The 15,441-nt window shown below is 44.2% G+C and overlaps 2 protein-coding genes across 2 annotated transcripts; both read left to right on the forward strand.

The window, feature by feature from the left end:
- The first annotated feature begins 1,997 nt into the window (after positions 1–1,997).
- Positions 1,998–12,147, forward strand: LOC110489467 (matrix metalloproteinase-17-like). Its single transcript, XM_036943658.1, has 12 exons — positions 1,998–2,119; positions 5,541–5,904; positions 6,427–6,559; positions 6,770–6,923; positions 7,020–7,128; positions 7,366–7,543; positions 7,829–8,005; positions 8,090–8,186; positions 8,334–8,407; positions 8,731–8,880; positions 10,588–10,848; positions 11,328–12,147. The coding sequence occupies exons 2-12, from the start codon at positions 5,746–5,748 to the stop codon at positions 11,702–11,704; spliced, it is 1,869 nt and encodes a 622-aa protein (XP_036799553.1). The 5' UTR covers positions 1,998–2,119; positions 5,541–5,745; the 3' UTR covers positions 11,705–12,147.
- Positions 12,148–12,363: 216 nt separating this feature from the next.
- Positions 12,364–14,273, forward strand: LOC110488797 (saxitoxin and tetrodotoxin-binding protein 2). The gene is made up of 6 exons (XM_021561187.2): positions 12,364–12,688; positions 12,941–13,083; positions 13,225–13,289; positions 13,387–13,497; positions 13,715–13,819; positions 14,153–14,273. The coding sequence occupies exons 1-6, from the start codon at positions 12,572–12,574 to the stop codon at positions 14,221–14,223; spliced, it is 612 nt and encodes a 203-aa protein (XP_021416862.2). The 5' UTR covers positions 12,364–12,571; the 3' UTR covers positions 14,224–14,273.
- Positions 14,274–15,441: the final 1,168 nt, after the last annotated feature.

Consider the following 15,441-nt stretch of genomic DNA (forward strand, 5'->3'; position numbering starts at 1 on the left):
CAGTGCAACCCCTCTTCTCTAGGTAGACTCCCATCAGCTCCTCCCACTCCAGGACAGAGTACTTACCTGAGCCATCACCCCTAAAGAAAGGTGTAGCACTGACATCTGACTTCACAACCAGATTCAGCTTGGATGCATCAATAAAAGTTGACCCACATTGCTCAGACAGGGGAAACTGCTGGGGTTGTTGAGGGGAACGGGCAGGACAAAGACTCGAAGTCCCAGGCTGCAGTAAACTCTGATAGGTTCTCCTATCTCTGAACCAATCTGCTTAATAAGGTCACTAAACTGACTTGGAAGTGTCACATTTTTACTGAGGACTGGGGATGATGGTACATCAAGAGACAGAGGAGGGATACCCTGGTCAGGTGGAGTAAACAGCCTACCCCTCCCAGTGCTTGTAAACTCAGGACTAGCAAACACTCTAATCCCAGGAGCTGACTGTACAAATGGTGTAAATGCAAGGACATCCCTCCCTCTACCCACACTAAAATCCCCAGCATAACTCATCTTATGGACTTGAGAGTCTTCCATGGCTCAATAGAGCACTAAAATACAATGTCATTTACTGCAGACAAATACCCCCCAAAAATGCAATAAACAAATTCCTTCAAAACAAGCAAATAAACACAAATTCCCTTATCTAGTGAATATGCTACATTCACCTTCACTATTTACAGTATCAATTCACTTATAGCAATGCACAGCTCCGGTGGTCGGCTTGAGCTGACCAGTCGGCAGGTCGCGGCACCAGTTTGTAGCGTGGTTCGTTCTGTGTTGTGTACTTTTAATTAGGACGCTGCCACAACGGAAGGTCTGCTAGTTGAATTATTTTTATTTGCCCTGCACACGAAGAGACGACACACATTATGTTAACCCTTGGCGCAGTCCTAGCTCTCAGGCACCTTGCTAGCCGAAGGTCAGGCAAAAGAGAACAATAAGGGGGTACGGAAATACAGATAACCCGCGATGGGCCAAACCAAAATATACAAAACTTTTACAATCACATGTATGCACAATATTGATATAAAAAAGTGTTTGTACACCAAAGAAAAACATTAGCTATGCAGCTGCAATTAAATGTAAAAAATACACTGAATTATTATTATTATTATCAAACTATTAGCATCCCCTCTTGACCTGGCCTATTTGAATTGGTCCTTGTGTGCAACTTGGTGCATAATCTAGGGGAACAACATCACACTGCTACACATGCATGACTGTAAATCGCTTTGGATAAAAGCGTCTGGTATATATTATTTCTCTCTTACTGTTTGGTGATTGTCTTTGGAATTGTCTGTCTTAATCAGTATTATTTCCAGAAGGAGGTCAGTTGGCTTCAATAATACCCCTGTAGAGGGCAAGAGAGAGGGAGTGAGTGAGAGAGAAATAGAGAGACAGAGACAGAGAGCCAACGAGTGAAATAGAGAGCGAGATCTGTTCAAATTTTTGTCTTTAATTTTTTTAATCCTGTCGTTAAGAGGATTTCATCAAAATGTTACTAACCCCCCCCCCCCTCACTACACACACTCAAACATGTGGACACACACACACAGACACACACACACTCACACACAATCTACGCTGTCTCGTTCTCACTAATCCAACAGGGAGAGGCTTTAGTTACACATACAATACATTTGTATACGCAGTGCCAAACATGTTTCTGAGCCTAATTGTTTTACTTTAAAAACATGGATTCATTCAGAATGTGGTTTTCATATTGAATTTGCTCTAGGCTACATAGGAACTTCTCACCATTGATTAGGAGCTGTACAGTTGGAAAGCACTGGCAGCCATATGGTGTGAGTGAGTGATAGAGAGAGCAAGGGAAACTGTCAATCTTCTTACGGGATGGAAAGAGGCTTTATCTCCATTGATACACACCACACGTACAAACACACGCACACAGATTTTGATGTAGGAGTGGTGGGGGCTGTATGGAGGAAACTATTGTGAGAGCTCAGAAAATTGAGGGGGGGGGGGGGGGGGGTTGGGTTAGCATGAGGGATGAGAGAGGGAGAGAGGGACACATCTGTTCAGATTGAGTGCGAGTGAGAGAAGAGAGAGTGCAAGAGATCAGCGAAAGAAGGACATAAAAGTCCGGGAAGAAGAGCTGGTAAGCATAGGATAAACTGCATTTTATCTTGTTTTGCCTAATGCTGCTCTGTCAATCATTAACTGTCGTATGTGTGTACACACTGTGTTTCTGTGTATGCACTAGTTTGTTATGTTCCCAGTATCGGTGTATTTAGCATTAACTGGTATTATATGTTTCTCACCCTCTCTTCATTAGTAGACTAGCAGTATGTATATTAGCATGTACAGAATATTATTTTTAGCTCATGTGTTTCTTTGCCATATTGTCTGACAGAGGGTGTTAGAACCAATTGTGTGTGATGCACATGCACTGGACCAGATGCTGGGTCCAGGTCCAGAGTGCGTGTTTAGAACCCAACATAATTAAAGAATCCATTCATTAACACCCAATGACCCTCACTGCACTTTCATGACTCAACCACAACATGCCACCCTCCTTATTTTCTTTCTTTCTTTCTGTATATCCTACCTTCCCTCTGTCTCTCTCTCTCTCTCTCATCCCTTTATTATCTCCCTTCAACCTTGAAACAAAGGCCGAGACACCGCAGCTTTTATTTCCTCCCTTTCTCCTTCTATCTGTCCCTTGAGAAAAGGACTGAACCCCCATTCCACTTTATCTCATTACTTTACAACTGTCCTCCAGCATCGCTATATCCCTCCATCCATCCCGCCCTCTTTGCCCCCATCCTTTAACTAAATGACACCAGCTAATTTAATTAAAGCACCACATTCTTCTCAGCCCCCTTACACCCATCCCATCCACTTTCCCTCTGCATTTAAGTCAAGTGTCTTCTTGTGCACACTAACACAACCCTCCCCTACTTATTTTATGTTAAATGATCTTCCATCTCCTGATTAGATATTCATTGATTCATCTGCCTATTGAACATGTACAGTTGAGGTCGGAAGTTTACATACACTCAGGTTGGAGTCATTAAAATTCGTTTTTCAACCACTCCACAAATGTCTTGTTAACAAACTATTGTTTTGGCAAGTCGGTTAGGACATCTCCTTTGTGCATGACACAAGTCATTTTTCCAACAATTGTTTACAGACAGATTATTTCACTTATAATTCACTGTATCACAATTCCAGTGGGTCAGAAGTTTACATACACTAAGTTGACTGTGCCTTTTAAACAGCTTGGACAATTCCAGAAAATGATGTCATGGCTTTAGAAGCTTCTGATAGGCAAATTGATATAATTTGAGTCAATTGGAGGTGTACCTGTGGATGTACTTCAAGGCCTACCTTCAAACTCAGTGCCTCTTTGCTTGACATCATGGGGAAATCAAAAGAAATCAGCCAAGACCTCAGAAAAAAAATGGTAGACCTCCACTCGTCTGGTTCATCCTTGGGAGCAATTTCCAAACTCCTGAAGGTACCATGTTCCTCTGTACAAACAATAGTACGCAAGCGTAAACACCATGGGACCACTGTCGTGGAAATTTCCTCTATTTACCAAATCATGAGAGCAAACCATACACAAGTCAGAGTTAGTTATCACAAAGTCCATCTTTAATTATATGAGCTCTATCACAACCCTGTGACTCTCAGATCAATTCAGTGTCTATCAATGAATTCTCTGAGAGTCCCTCACACATTTCAACTGAGATCTTTTATAGCAAAGACACATAGTGAGACAGCATAGGCATAATTTATCGTTCAGCTTTGTCTCCTAAACTATGTTATTTTCTCAAACTCAGAACCATAAACCAATCCTCCATATCAACAGGCATATATCAAATCCATCCTATCTTGACAAGATCACAGAGACACACTGACTGGCACACAGACATTGTGGAGCCAAGAGATACACGCTTGACCTCTCCCCTCTCTCCGGCCCAAGCAACTTAGTCTTGACATAGAACAGATACTGCAACCCCGCCACAGTATTATATAAAAATAACATTCTGATGAGCAGTAACTTACAAACATATGATGAATATAAAACATCTTACCTATGTTACCAACCAATTCTGATTATTCCCCAACACCAGGCAGCCGTCATACTGCTCAGGATGGGGAAGCGTTCTGTCTCCTAGAGATAAACGTACTTTGGTGCGAAAAGTGCAAATCAATCCCAGAACAACAGCAAAGGACCTTGTGAAGATGCTGGAGGAAACAGGTACAAAGTATCTATATCCACAGTAAAACGAGTCCTATATCGACATAACCTCAGCAGGGAAGAAGCCGCTGCTCCAAAACCACCATAAAAAAGCCAGACTATAGTTTGCAACGGCACATGGGGAGAAAGATCATAATTTTTGGAGAAATGTACTCTGATCTGATGAAACAGCAATAGACCTGTTCGGTCATAATGACCATCGTTATGTTTTGAGGAAAAAGGGGGAGGCTTGCAAGCCGAAGAACACCATCCCAACCGTGAAGCACGGGGGTGGCAGCATCATGTTGTGGGGGTGCTTTGCTGCAGGAGGGACTGGTGCACTTCACAAAATGGATGGCATCATGAGGAAAGAAAATGATGTGGATATATTGAAGCAACATCTCAAGACATCAGTCAGGAAGTTAAAGCTTGGTCTCAAATGGACAATGACCCCAAGCATACTTCCAGAGTTGTGGCAAAATGGCTTAAGGACAACAAAGTCAAGGTATTGGAGTGGCCATCACAAAGCCCTGACCTCAATCCTATTGAAAATTTGTGGGCAGAACTGAAAAAGCATGTGCGAGCAAGGAGGCCGACAAACCTGACTTAGTTACACCAGCTCTGTCAGGAAGAATGGGCCAAAATTCACCCAATTTATTGTGGGAAGCTTGTGGAAGGCTACCTGAAACGTTTGACCCAAGTTAAACAATTTAAAGGCAATGCTACCAAATACTAATTGAGTGTATGTAAACCTCTGACCCACTGGAAATGTGATGAAATAAATACAAGCTGAAATAAATAATTCTCTCTACTATTATTCTGACATTTCACATTCTTAAAGTAAAGTGTTGGTCCTAACTGACCTAAAACAGGGACTTTTTTCTAGGATTAAATGTCAGGAATTGTGAAAAACTGAGTTTAAATGTATTTGGCTAAGGTGTATGTAAACTTCAGACTTCAACTATATAGCCTACATCTACTGACTATCTTCATTGACGTTTTCATTCACCATTATTTTCAGAATAATATTGTATCTTTGCATTATTTAGGCTACATATTTCAATTTTCTCAATGATAACAGAGATTTACTCATTTTTATGCTGAGTAAAAAACTAGGCTATACATCTTCGTTGTGATACACTGCTGGGCTATTATGATAATGTATATACCTCTGCATGTTTAAAGGATTTGCGACATATAGTGCAAAGGCCAAGCGTTTTAAGGCCATTGAAAGCCTTTAACATAAAGTGTGTAATGTAATGATAGCATGAAAGTTTTCTTTGGAAACAACAGCAGAAAACTAACATGTAAATCGGTGCTCTCCCATCTCCAGAGCGTTTTACCAGTAGTGCCAAAACGTCTCGAGAAGGACTGGTCCTGTCACAGCTTATCCACACTCCTCACGTCAACCCGACCATGAAGGACGGATGACACTTCGGAGACCCGGACCCCTCGCCTGGATGAACTGACCTAAAGCGATAAATGTTCCCTCCCATTTTGTTTTGCGAGTTTCATTGGAATATGCGAGCGCCAGCGGGATGAAGGCAGCAGCGTGGAGTTTTCTCCTGCTGTGCGCGTGCACGCAAACCGTGTCCGTGCCCGGGATCCAGGGCTCGACAGTTGCCCCAACGGACACAACAGCATCCACCTCCTCTGCTCCTGTTACCCCCACTGACGACCAAAGCACTGGACTGGTGGTGAGGAAAAATGCAGAGGAGTACAATACCCTAGGGCTATTTTATTATTCATCCAGCATGGATTATTTATTTCAGCAAATTGCTAAGATTTATGATGGCCTTTGAAGTGAAAATAGTAAAAAAAAAAAATAAAAAAAAAAGTGAAATAGTGAATAGAAAAAAATGTGAATACAAATTCACTACCAAAGTGATAAATAATTTGCCTTATCTGATTTTGTATCATACATTTTTTTCACTTTGCCTGCAAGGCCAGAGTGTTGAGCCTATATGTTTCATTGTGAAACTGGGCTCACATGGACTTGGAGCTGTACCTTCACAGGATTAGTCTAGATACTGTACATAGACACACTTTGAAGAGCAGTCAAACGCTGATTTTCACTTATCTAATCTTCACTTAGCTTAGTCATCTCTTTCCCTCTCAAAACGTCGACTTCTGCTTCTCAACATATGTCTCTAAGCAGCACAAGTAGGACTGACCTACTATAATGCCTCTCAATGCAATGCCTCTGTTTCCTGTCCCAGGATTGGCTGACCAGGTATGGCTACCTCCCGCCTTCAGACCGCTCTACTGGACAGCTACAGGCCTGGACAGCTGTCACTCATGCTGTTAGAGCCATGCAGAGGTTCGCAGGCCTCGAGGATACAGGAGTTGCAGGTGAGAAAATAGAAATAGGGTTGAGAAAATTAGGTTGATTATATCCATCCTCTCTGTGTTGCTGTCTCTCTCACTCCTCCGTCTCTGTCTCTTTTTCTCTCCCGATCTGGCTTTCTCTCTCTCTCTCTCTCTCTCTCTCTCTCTCTCTCTCTCTTTCACTCCTGTGTTGCTGACCTATTGTTGACCTCCTCTCTCTCTGTCCTCTCTCAGATGAGGAGACACTGGCTCTGATGCAAGCCCCACGATGTTCACTGCCAGATGAAGGGGAGGAGCCAAAACCACTGGCCAATCAGCTCCAGGAGGGGCAGAGCCTGAGGAGAAAGAGGGCTGTGACCACATGGACAGGAAGAAACATCAACTGGAGGTTCATTAAACTACTGCTCACTATTCATTCATCTCTGTATCTCACTAATCAACCCATTGTCACTTTCATTCTCAATACATCTCTAATTCTCCCTAGGTTGCGTTCATACCCCACCTCCTCCTCCCTCTCCCGTGAGACGATTCGCTCCCTGGTGTTTTACGCCCTGAGGGTGTGGGCGGACCCAACCCCACTGGAGTTCCACGAGGTCAGTCTCTTTCCCTGGATGTGTTAGTTGAATACAAAGATTACCCCCTCTTTCTCTCTCTCTCTCGCTCTCTCTCTCTCTCTCTCTCTCTCTCTCTCTCTCTCTCTCTCTCGCTTCTCCTCTCTCTCTCTCTCTCTCTCGCTCTCTCTCGCTCTCTCTCTCTCTCTCGCTCTCTCTCTCTCTCTCTCTCTCTCTCTCTCTCTCTCTGACCTCACTTCATGTTTATCCTGTTACCAGGTGGGAGGCTCAGAAGGGGCAGACATGCAGGTGGACTTCCTCCACGGTTTCCATGGTGACAGATACCCCTTCGATGGGGCTGGGGGAGCTGTTGGCCACGCCTTTTTCCCCTCTGACCCTGCTAGAGCGGGTGGAGTACACCTGGATGCTGAGGAGGAGTGGGCGTTCCGCCAGCCAGGTGAGTGACAACAAAAAGACCCAGAGACAGCAGAAAGAGGTACAGGGGGATTCAAGGTCCCTATCCAAATCAACAGTAGATCTGAACGTTAAGGGTAGGTATTCGTATTGCACTGATAGCCCTCTAGTAAGGTAGGTGGAATTTAAGTTTGAGTCTCCCCTGAGGTTCACAATAGAAATGGGTTTGGATGTAAGTTTTCAATTTGGAGAATGTTATGGACGCAGTCAACACACTACTAACAATCGCCCTAACCTGAACCAACCCCCCTCTCCCACCTCACCCCAGCCTCTGAGGGCACTGACCTGTTCACGGTCCTGGTGCATGAGTTTGGCCATGCCCTGGGTTTGTCCCACTCGTCTGCCAGGCGCTCTGTGATGAGACCCTACTACCAGAGCCCCGTAGGAGATCCTCTACACTACCGCCTGGGCCCCCACGACCTGGAGCACATCACCAGGCTCTACGGTCAGTCTCTGTGTGTGTTTATCTGTCTGTGTGTGTATATGTGTGTGTGTGATTGGTTCTGAAACGACGGTGTTGTGTTTGCAGGTAATAGAAATCATCTCATGGTCACAGACGTTCCCCGGTTGGCGCCTGAACCTCAGCTGCGGCATCGCGACAGGCACGGACACCGACACAGACACAGGTACTGACAAACTTTAGACACAAGGACACAGACAGGGAAACAAAAGAGGATAAGGGTTAGCCACTCAACAAATAATACTCTCTTGGCCTTCCCTCCTTCCCTCCATTTCACTCCTGCCCTCTCTGATGCTCTCTCCTTCTCTTTCAGACATTCTGTAGACCGCTGTAACACTAGCTTTGATGCAGTGGCCAACATTAGGGGAGAGACGTTCTTCTTTAAAGGTGAGTGTGGTGTAGGTAGGCTGCCTATTGGTTGGGTTCTGCTGTGACTATTGTCCCCAGGTTCCCTCATTATTCTACTGGCATCATCGCCCCCCGGTGGATATATCCACGATTACAGGGCTGTGTACTGAACTCCTCTCTGTCTCACCTCTTTTCATTCTTTCTTCACCCCTTTCTTCATCCTAATTTCTCTCGTTGTACCTTTCCTACCGTGCCTTCCTCCTCTCTGTTCCTCACCTCGCTCCCGCCCTCGTTCACCCTCTACATTATTTTTTTTCCCCTTTCTCATCTGTCACCTCCTTACCAACCTCCCTCTCTGGCAGGGCTGAGTATGTGGCGGGTCAGTACTGGGGGGCTGGTGTCGGGCCGGGGGGCCTCGGTGAGGAGGCTGTGGGGGGGTCTGCCCCCTAACCTGCCCCCTCTGCAGGCTGTGTTGGAGAGACACTTGGACCACGCCATCATCTTCATCACTGGTAGGCAACCTCTGACCCCAGCCACCCCACACAGTAGACCTCCACACAGATAGCTCTGGGTAGAATTTGCCCTAAACCAAAGATCTAGGATCAGCATTCCATTCCTGACTCCTAACAACCATTTAGAAGGGAAATTATAAACTGACCTCAGATTCGTCTGATTATTCTACTCCACATAGCATCTCAATGCATCAGTGACGCATTATCAACAGAGGAGAATTAGTGCTACTCAACTGACTAAACTGTTAAAGTTTCTCGGTTGCTTGAGCACATTTGTCAAAATGACACTCAAATCATTAAATACATTACACAAGATCAACTACCTCCTTCAAAATATACAGCCTGTTATGTCATGAAAAGTTATTAATTGAAAAGTCTACACCTGCGTTGCTTGCTGTTCGGGGTTTTAGGCTGGGTTTCTGTACAGCACTTTGTGAAATCAGCTGATGTAAGAAGGGCTTTATAAACACATTTGATTGATTATTTCAACCAATCGTTACACAATGGCCCAATAAATACTGACTACAACACATCCTAACATGTTTTTTTTTTACCCTTACTTTACATGGAAAGTGACTGAGAACACATTCTCATTTACAGCAATGACTTGGGGAATAGTTACATGGGAGAGGAGGGGGTGATGAATGAGCCAATTGTAAACTGGGGATGATTAGGTGACCATGATTTTATGAGGGCCAGATTGGGAATTTAGCTCGGACACCAGGGTTAACACCCCTACTCTTATGATAAGTGCCATGGGATCTTTAGTGACCACAGAGAGTCAGGACAGCCGTTTAACGTCCCATCCGAAAGATAGCACCCTACACAGGGCAATGTCCCCAATCAATGCCCTGGGGGATTGGGATATTTGTTTAGTCCAGAGGCAACGGTGCCTGCTACTGGCCCTCCAACACAAGTTCTCAAAATATGAGTAAGAATAAGAAATAAAAGTAACAAAAGAGAGCAGCTGTAAAATAATTATAGCGAGACCAAACACAGGCGGGTATCGGTACAGGGTCAATGTGTGGGGGCACCGGTTAGTTGAGGTAATATGTACATGTAGGTAGAGTTATTAAAGTGACTATGCATAGATGATAACAACAGAGAGTAGCAGCAGTGTAAAATAAGGTGGGGGGGGGGGTCAATGCAAATATTCTGGGTAGCCATTTGATTAGATGTTCAGGAGTCTAATAGCTTGGGGGTAGAAGCTGTTTAGAAGCCTCTTGGATCTAGACTTGGTACTCTGGCACCGCTTGCCGTGCGGTAGCAGAGAGAACAGTCTATGACTAGGGTAGCTGGAGTCTTTGACATTTTTTAGGGCCTTCTTCTGACACAGCCTTGTATAGAGGTCCTGGATGGTCAGGTCTCCGACCTCCTCCCTGTAGGCTGTCTTGTTGTTGCCGGTGATCAGGCCTACCACTGTTGTGTCATCGGCAAACTTAATGATTGTGTTGGAGTCATGCCTGGCTGTGCAGTCATGAGTGAACAGGGAGTACAGGAGGGGACTAAGCACGACACCCCTGAGGGGCCCCTGTGTTGAGGATCAGCGTGGCGGATGTGTTGTCATTAAAAGTGTCTTAGCAATTTAGAAAAATGAACATGATTCTAGTTTCTCTCTCCACCCATATTCATATATCCTTATGAATTGTAAACCAAACCTGAACCTTGAGAAGACTCTTTATTGCCTCTTTCTGTTTTGTGTTTTAGAATCCCAGTTTTGGCTGTTCAATGACCTCTCTCTCCAGGAGGGCTACCCCCGCCCCCTCTCAGCACTGAGGAAAGGGAGAGAGACAGAAGGAAAGAGAGGAGAGGAAGGAGAGGAGGAGCAGGGCCTGATGTGGGACCCAGAGGAAGGACCAATGTGGGGGGACATTGGAAAAGGGGAAGCAGGAGGAGAGGAAGAAGAGAGTGAGACCTGGACCGAGCTCATCAGAGGAGGAGTGAACGGGATTACGACAGAGAGAGACGGTGAGAGCGAGAGTGAGTGTGAGAGAGAGAGAGATGAACGAGAGTTTGTGAGATTCTATGAGACTGACTGTGAAAGATTATATGTGAGACACCTCACAATGGACAATACTGTACATGTGTGAATGTTTGTCAACAAAAATTAAGCCCCATGCTATATATCACTTCCAGACATGGGTTCAAATACATGTGTATTTTAGTATTTTTTTTCTGTATATTTTAATATCTTCAAATGCACAGCCCAAACAAGTACTTTTATTTTCATATTTGAATGGTTATTTGTAAAAAACCAAATAGTATACCAAAATGTATTTGAAAGTATTTTAAATACTTTTTTCAAATACTTTCTTGAAATAACTGGTTTAAATGTATTTGAGTCAGTGTATTTGGGTATTTTCATTTTTTATAATAAAGGTTATCAGAATACTTGTTTTGAAATGTATTGAAGGTCATTGAAATACCAAGTCTGATCCCTTCCTCAGGCTCCATCTACCTCTTCAAAGGAGATTCATATTGGAAGTTCCCCTACCCAGCTTCTGTCCCAGAGGTAGGATACCCTCGATCCCTGGCCACCGATTGGTTGGACTGCCCTCACCCTTCCGCACCTGTCCTAGACGACTTCTCTCGCTCTCCGTCTCCCCCTACTGGACGACAGGAGCTCCGTGAGAGGGAGAAGGAGGAGAGGGGGAGAGAAGAGAGGGGGGGCCAGAGCGGCCATGGCCTGGACAGAGACACAGACAGAGAGGGACTACAGCACTGGCCCTGCACTTGCCTGAATGGAGCAAAAGTTAGCAGCGTGAGCATGACTTCGTTCATATGTGCCCTGCTGTTGACTCTCCTCTCCCTGATAACTGTGTGATGTTAGGCTACGTCCCAATACTCTCGACGGCGTCCTCCTCTCACCCCCTTCTATCTCACGGCTACGTCCCAATACTCAACAATGCCCCCCCCCCCCCCCCCCCATTCCCTCCAGGTTGTGGCTGCTGTTGTCAATGGTGCTAGGTCCTTTCTCACCTTCCACTATGACAAAGTTTGCCATGCACCCTTACAATCCATTCCACATGCCTACCCTTAGTGCTGTGGTATAGGGGTTGGGCTAGGAGAAGCTAGGAATTTGGGACACAGCCAAGAAGTCCCTACACCCCAAAGGAGGAATGTTTGTCCTGGACATTTCAGATGAATTATGAACAGTTATCTGCTGCTGGTGTACCTCTTTGTCTGTCTGTGAAATGTATCCCATAGCACCTTGTTGTACAGCCTACACTTGATGATTTCAGAACATTTTATCTGACCAAATAAAATAAAAACAACTCTATTGCCTTCAGTTTTCATTGTTAAACCATAACCGCAGACGACTAAATTATATTTTGATACTAACAGCAATAAACGTCACCGTTAGGTTCATAGTCACCGTCAAAACGTGCCTCTTGGGGTGCTGCCCTATAGGTCCTTGACCAAACCAAACAAACTATAAATTATTAATATTTGTAGAGGTCCAATTGTTTAATCTTGCTGTCACTGGGGTAGTTTTGGATTTTCCCTGCACCCTAGCGTTCAACCACATGCCAATTTGGGTAACTTCAGTATTACATAACTTGGGGAGAAACATTATCTTAAAACACTCCACCTCTGTATATATTGAAGGTGTTTCAGCTCATTGACAACCGAGACTTTACTCTTGCTAAGTCTTACTTCTCTGAAGGCTCAGTTTACCTTGATCTACACAATGTGTGTCCTCTACTTGGCCCCTCTCCTTGCTCTGTTGTCAGTGGGAACAGCAGCACCGGCGCCAGAGGATTGTGGACATCTGGTGAAACTGCTCGCACAGGAAGACCAACATACTGTGAGTACATCGCCTATCTATGGAGTGGACCTCAATAGAGGCCCACGGTGGTGTTGGGGTGTGTTAGAAATAGTGTTGATTTCCAATTTGTGAACTGTGTTGTATTGAATCTAATGGAGTTTAAAAGGCATTTGACTCCAACTTATAGGCAGTATACAGCCTCTGCCCTCAGGCACTATGCTTCACAGACAAATAGTGCTATAAAACAGAAATGTGTGAAATTAAATGACAGACCAATACATTTTCCCACAGATCTTTGGGAAGTGGATCTTCATCGAGGGTTTCTCGAACCATGAGATGTTCAACGCACTACTGAGAAAGACCAACAGCTCATGGATTGAAATCCTTCCCACTTCACACACCGAGACGGTCCTTTTGAACCAGGGAAACTTGATGTAAGTGATAGTAACTCTCTACAGCCTTATCTCTAACCACTCGTCATATGTCATTTGACACAATAGCTATGCTATGTGAATAGACATTCTACAGCTCTAAGAAAAATATCTTTCTAGTGATTATCTCATTTCCTCTGATAGTGATGGAAAATGTCTTGACTCCTCTGCCAACATGACCTTTTCCAAAAACATTTGGCAAATCTCACGTAAGTCAAACATTATTGACTGGCAGGCCATCCATGATCTGATAGAAAATAGGCTGTTAAAGTACTGTGAGTTACTGTGTTTTATTTTCCTACATAGAGAATAATATAACTGCCACTGGACACTTCCTACTATCCTGCCCTGACTGTCTCGTCATGGACCTCAATAGCACCATGGACGAAGTGCATATCCGATCTCTCTATATCTTTGGTAGGTGTGTGTGTGTGTGTGTGTGTGTGTGTGTGTGTGTGTGTGTGTGTGTGTGTGTGTGTGTGTGTGTGTGTGTGTGTGTGTGTGTGTGTGTGTGTGTGTGTGTGCTTTTGAGATCCCTCCAATGGCCAGAACCAACATTTACCCAACAGAAATGTGGAAACCTTGGTCAATCAAGTCATAGAATCATCCAGTTTCTTTCTTCTTCTATTTCCAGGGAAGAGCAGGACACTGCCGGAGGCCGAGTTGAAACAGTTCCAGAAGCAGGCAGAATGCCTCCAGTATCCTCAGCCTGCACAGTTTTCCTATGATGGAGTTACAGGTCATTATTAACCCTAACCTATTCATCAAAGGAACACCAGGCAACATTTAGTATTATGGTGGTAGGGTTGAAGAAAAATATATTTAAAATATATACTGTGTATTTAAAATAATATATATATTTACCAAATAATATGTATAGGAGATTGGGAATTATGCAGACAATCACATTGATAGAAGCCACATTTTGCCTGCAATTTTAAAGCTTATAAAAAGGTTATTATTCATTTACGTTGTCAATCATCAGTTTAGAATAGATCCCTGTTGCATGAGTCCTGTGTTCATTTAAACCTTGTCCAAGTTCTCATTAATGTCTCCTCTCTTCTCTCTGCAGAGTTTTGCGCTGAGAAAAAGGAGAGCTCACACACTGTTGAGTCACAAGATGTGAAGGATGGTTCACAGTGATATGGCTACTGAGGATGGAATGTTTGCATTAATAAAATGGTGTTCTCTTATACTGACTGCTTGTTTTGAAACGCATCCTCATCCACAAACACAGTAAAGCACGCGCGCAAACAGGCAGACACACACTCCCTGTTCTACCTCTTTAAATATGTAATATATCATCAGGGACCAGGGTGAACAACACCGGACTCATCACACTTTCCTGAGGAGTACCATTGTCAACTTCAAACCACGTTGACAATTCTGACCCCATACTCTCCCATATGACTCGATCGAACAGGAAGTCCGGGATCCAGTTATACAGACGTCCCCCAATGCCCAATGAATGCCAGGGTTGGTAATTTACCTGTCTTATATCAGCTAACTTGTGCTGAGGTGGTAGGGGTGGAAGTATTCAAGGTGTGTCCTTAAAAACCAATGTGCCAATTTCAATCAGCGCTACTGGTGATATTAAAGATTCACCAAAAGCTGGTCTCAGTGGTAAAGCAATTGGTTATATTGGACATTGTTTTTGTCCATGCAGCTTGGACTCTTTTGGCCTACATGTTTGTTATAACTGGGCCTATTGTAGGACTGTATACTATTCAATACATGGATAAGACAAACACCCATGTGCATCTCCAAGGCATTCTTAACTCAAATACTTCTGCTAAGTATCAGAACCCAGGACAAGACCCAGATGCAAACGGATAGAATCACAGATGTTTATTGACTCAAACGGGGGGCAGGCAAAAGACCGGTCAATGGTAGGCAGAGGTCCGTAATCCGGGGCAGAGTCAATAAGGCACAGAACGGCAGGCAGGCTCAGGGGCAGGCAGAGGTTAGTAATCGGGTCAGAGTCAGGCAGGTATAGAACGGGAGGCAGGCTCGGGATCATGGTAGGCAGAATGGTCAGAACCGGGGAAACTAGGAAACAGAATCTTGAGAAAATAGGAAGACTGGAAAGCACACTGGTAAGACAAGAATAACTGGCAAGAGACAAACAGGGAACACAGGTAGAAATGCACAGGGAATAATGGGGAAGATGGGCGACACCTAGAGGGGGAGACAAGCATAAAGAAAGATGAAAATGATCAGTGTGTGACACTAAGTTGAACTCAAATTCAAATCGAGAGACTGAAAAATAGCTTCTATCTCAAGGCCATCAGACTGTAAAACAGCCATCACTAACACAGAGAGGCTGCTGCCTACAAACATACTTGAAATCATTGACCACTT

The sequence above is a fragment of the Oncorhynchus mykiss genome, chromosome 14 (genome assembly GCF_013265735.2).
Source record: "Oncorhynchus mykiss isolate Arlee chromosome 14, USDA_OmykA_1.1, whole genome shotgun sequence".
NCBI classification, from domain to species: Eukaryota; Metazoa; Chordata; class Actinopteri; order Salmoniformes; family Salmonidae; genus Oncorhynchus; species Oncorhynchus mykiss.

Excerpts from the sequence above, each read along its gene's own strand:
- LOC110489467 (XM_036943658.1), top strand. The coding sequence starts at position 5,746 with ATGAAGGCAGCAGCGTGGAGTTTTCTCCTGCTGTGCGCGTGCACGCAA. Across the intron at positions 5,905-6,426 it reads ACCAAAGCACTGGACTGGTG|GATTGGCTGACCAGGTATGG; the intron begins GTGAGGAAAAAT and ends TTCCTGTCCCAG. Across the intron at positions 6,924-7,019 it reads GGAAGAAACATCAACTGGAG|GTTGCGTTCATACCCCACCT; the intron begins GTTCATTAAACT and ends AATTCTCCCTAG.
- LOC110488797 (XM_021561187.2), top strand. The coding sequence starts at position 12,572 with ATGTGTGTCCTCTACTTGGCCCCTCTCCTTGCTCTGTTGTCAGTGGGA. Across the intron at positions 12,689-12,940 it reads CACAGGAAGACCAACATACT|ATCTTTGGGAAGTGGATCTT; the intron begins GTGAGTACATCG and ends ATTTTCCCACAG. Across the intron at positions 13,084-13,224 it reads TTGAACCAGGGAAACTTGAT|TGATGGAAAATGTCTTGACT; the intron begins GTAAGTGATAGT and ends TTCCTCTGATAG.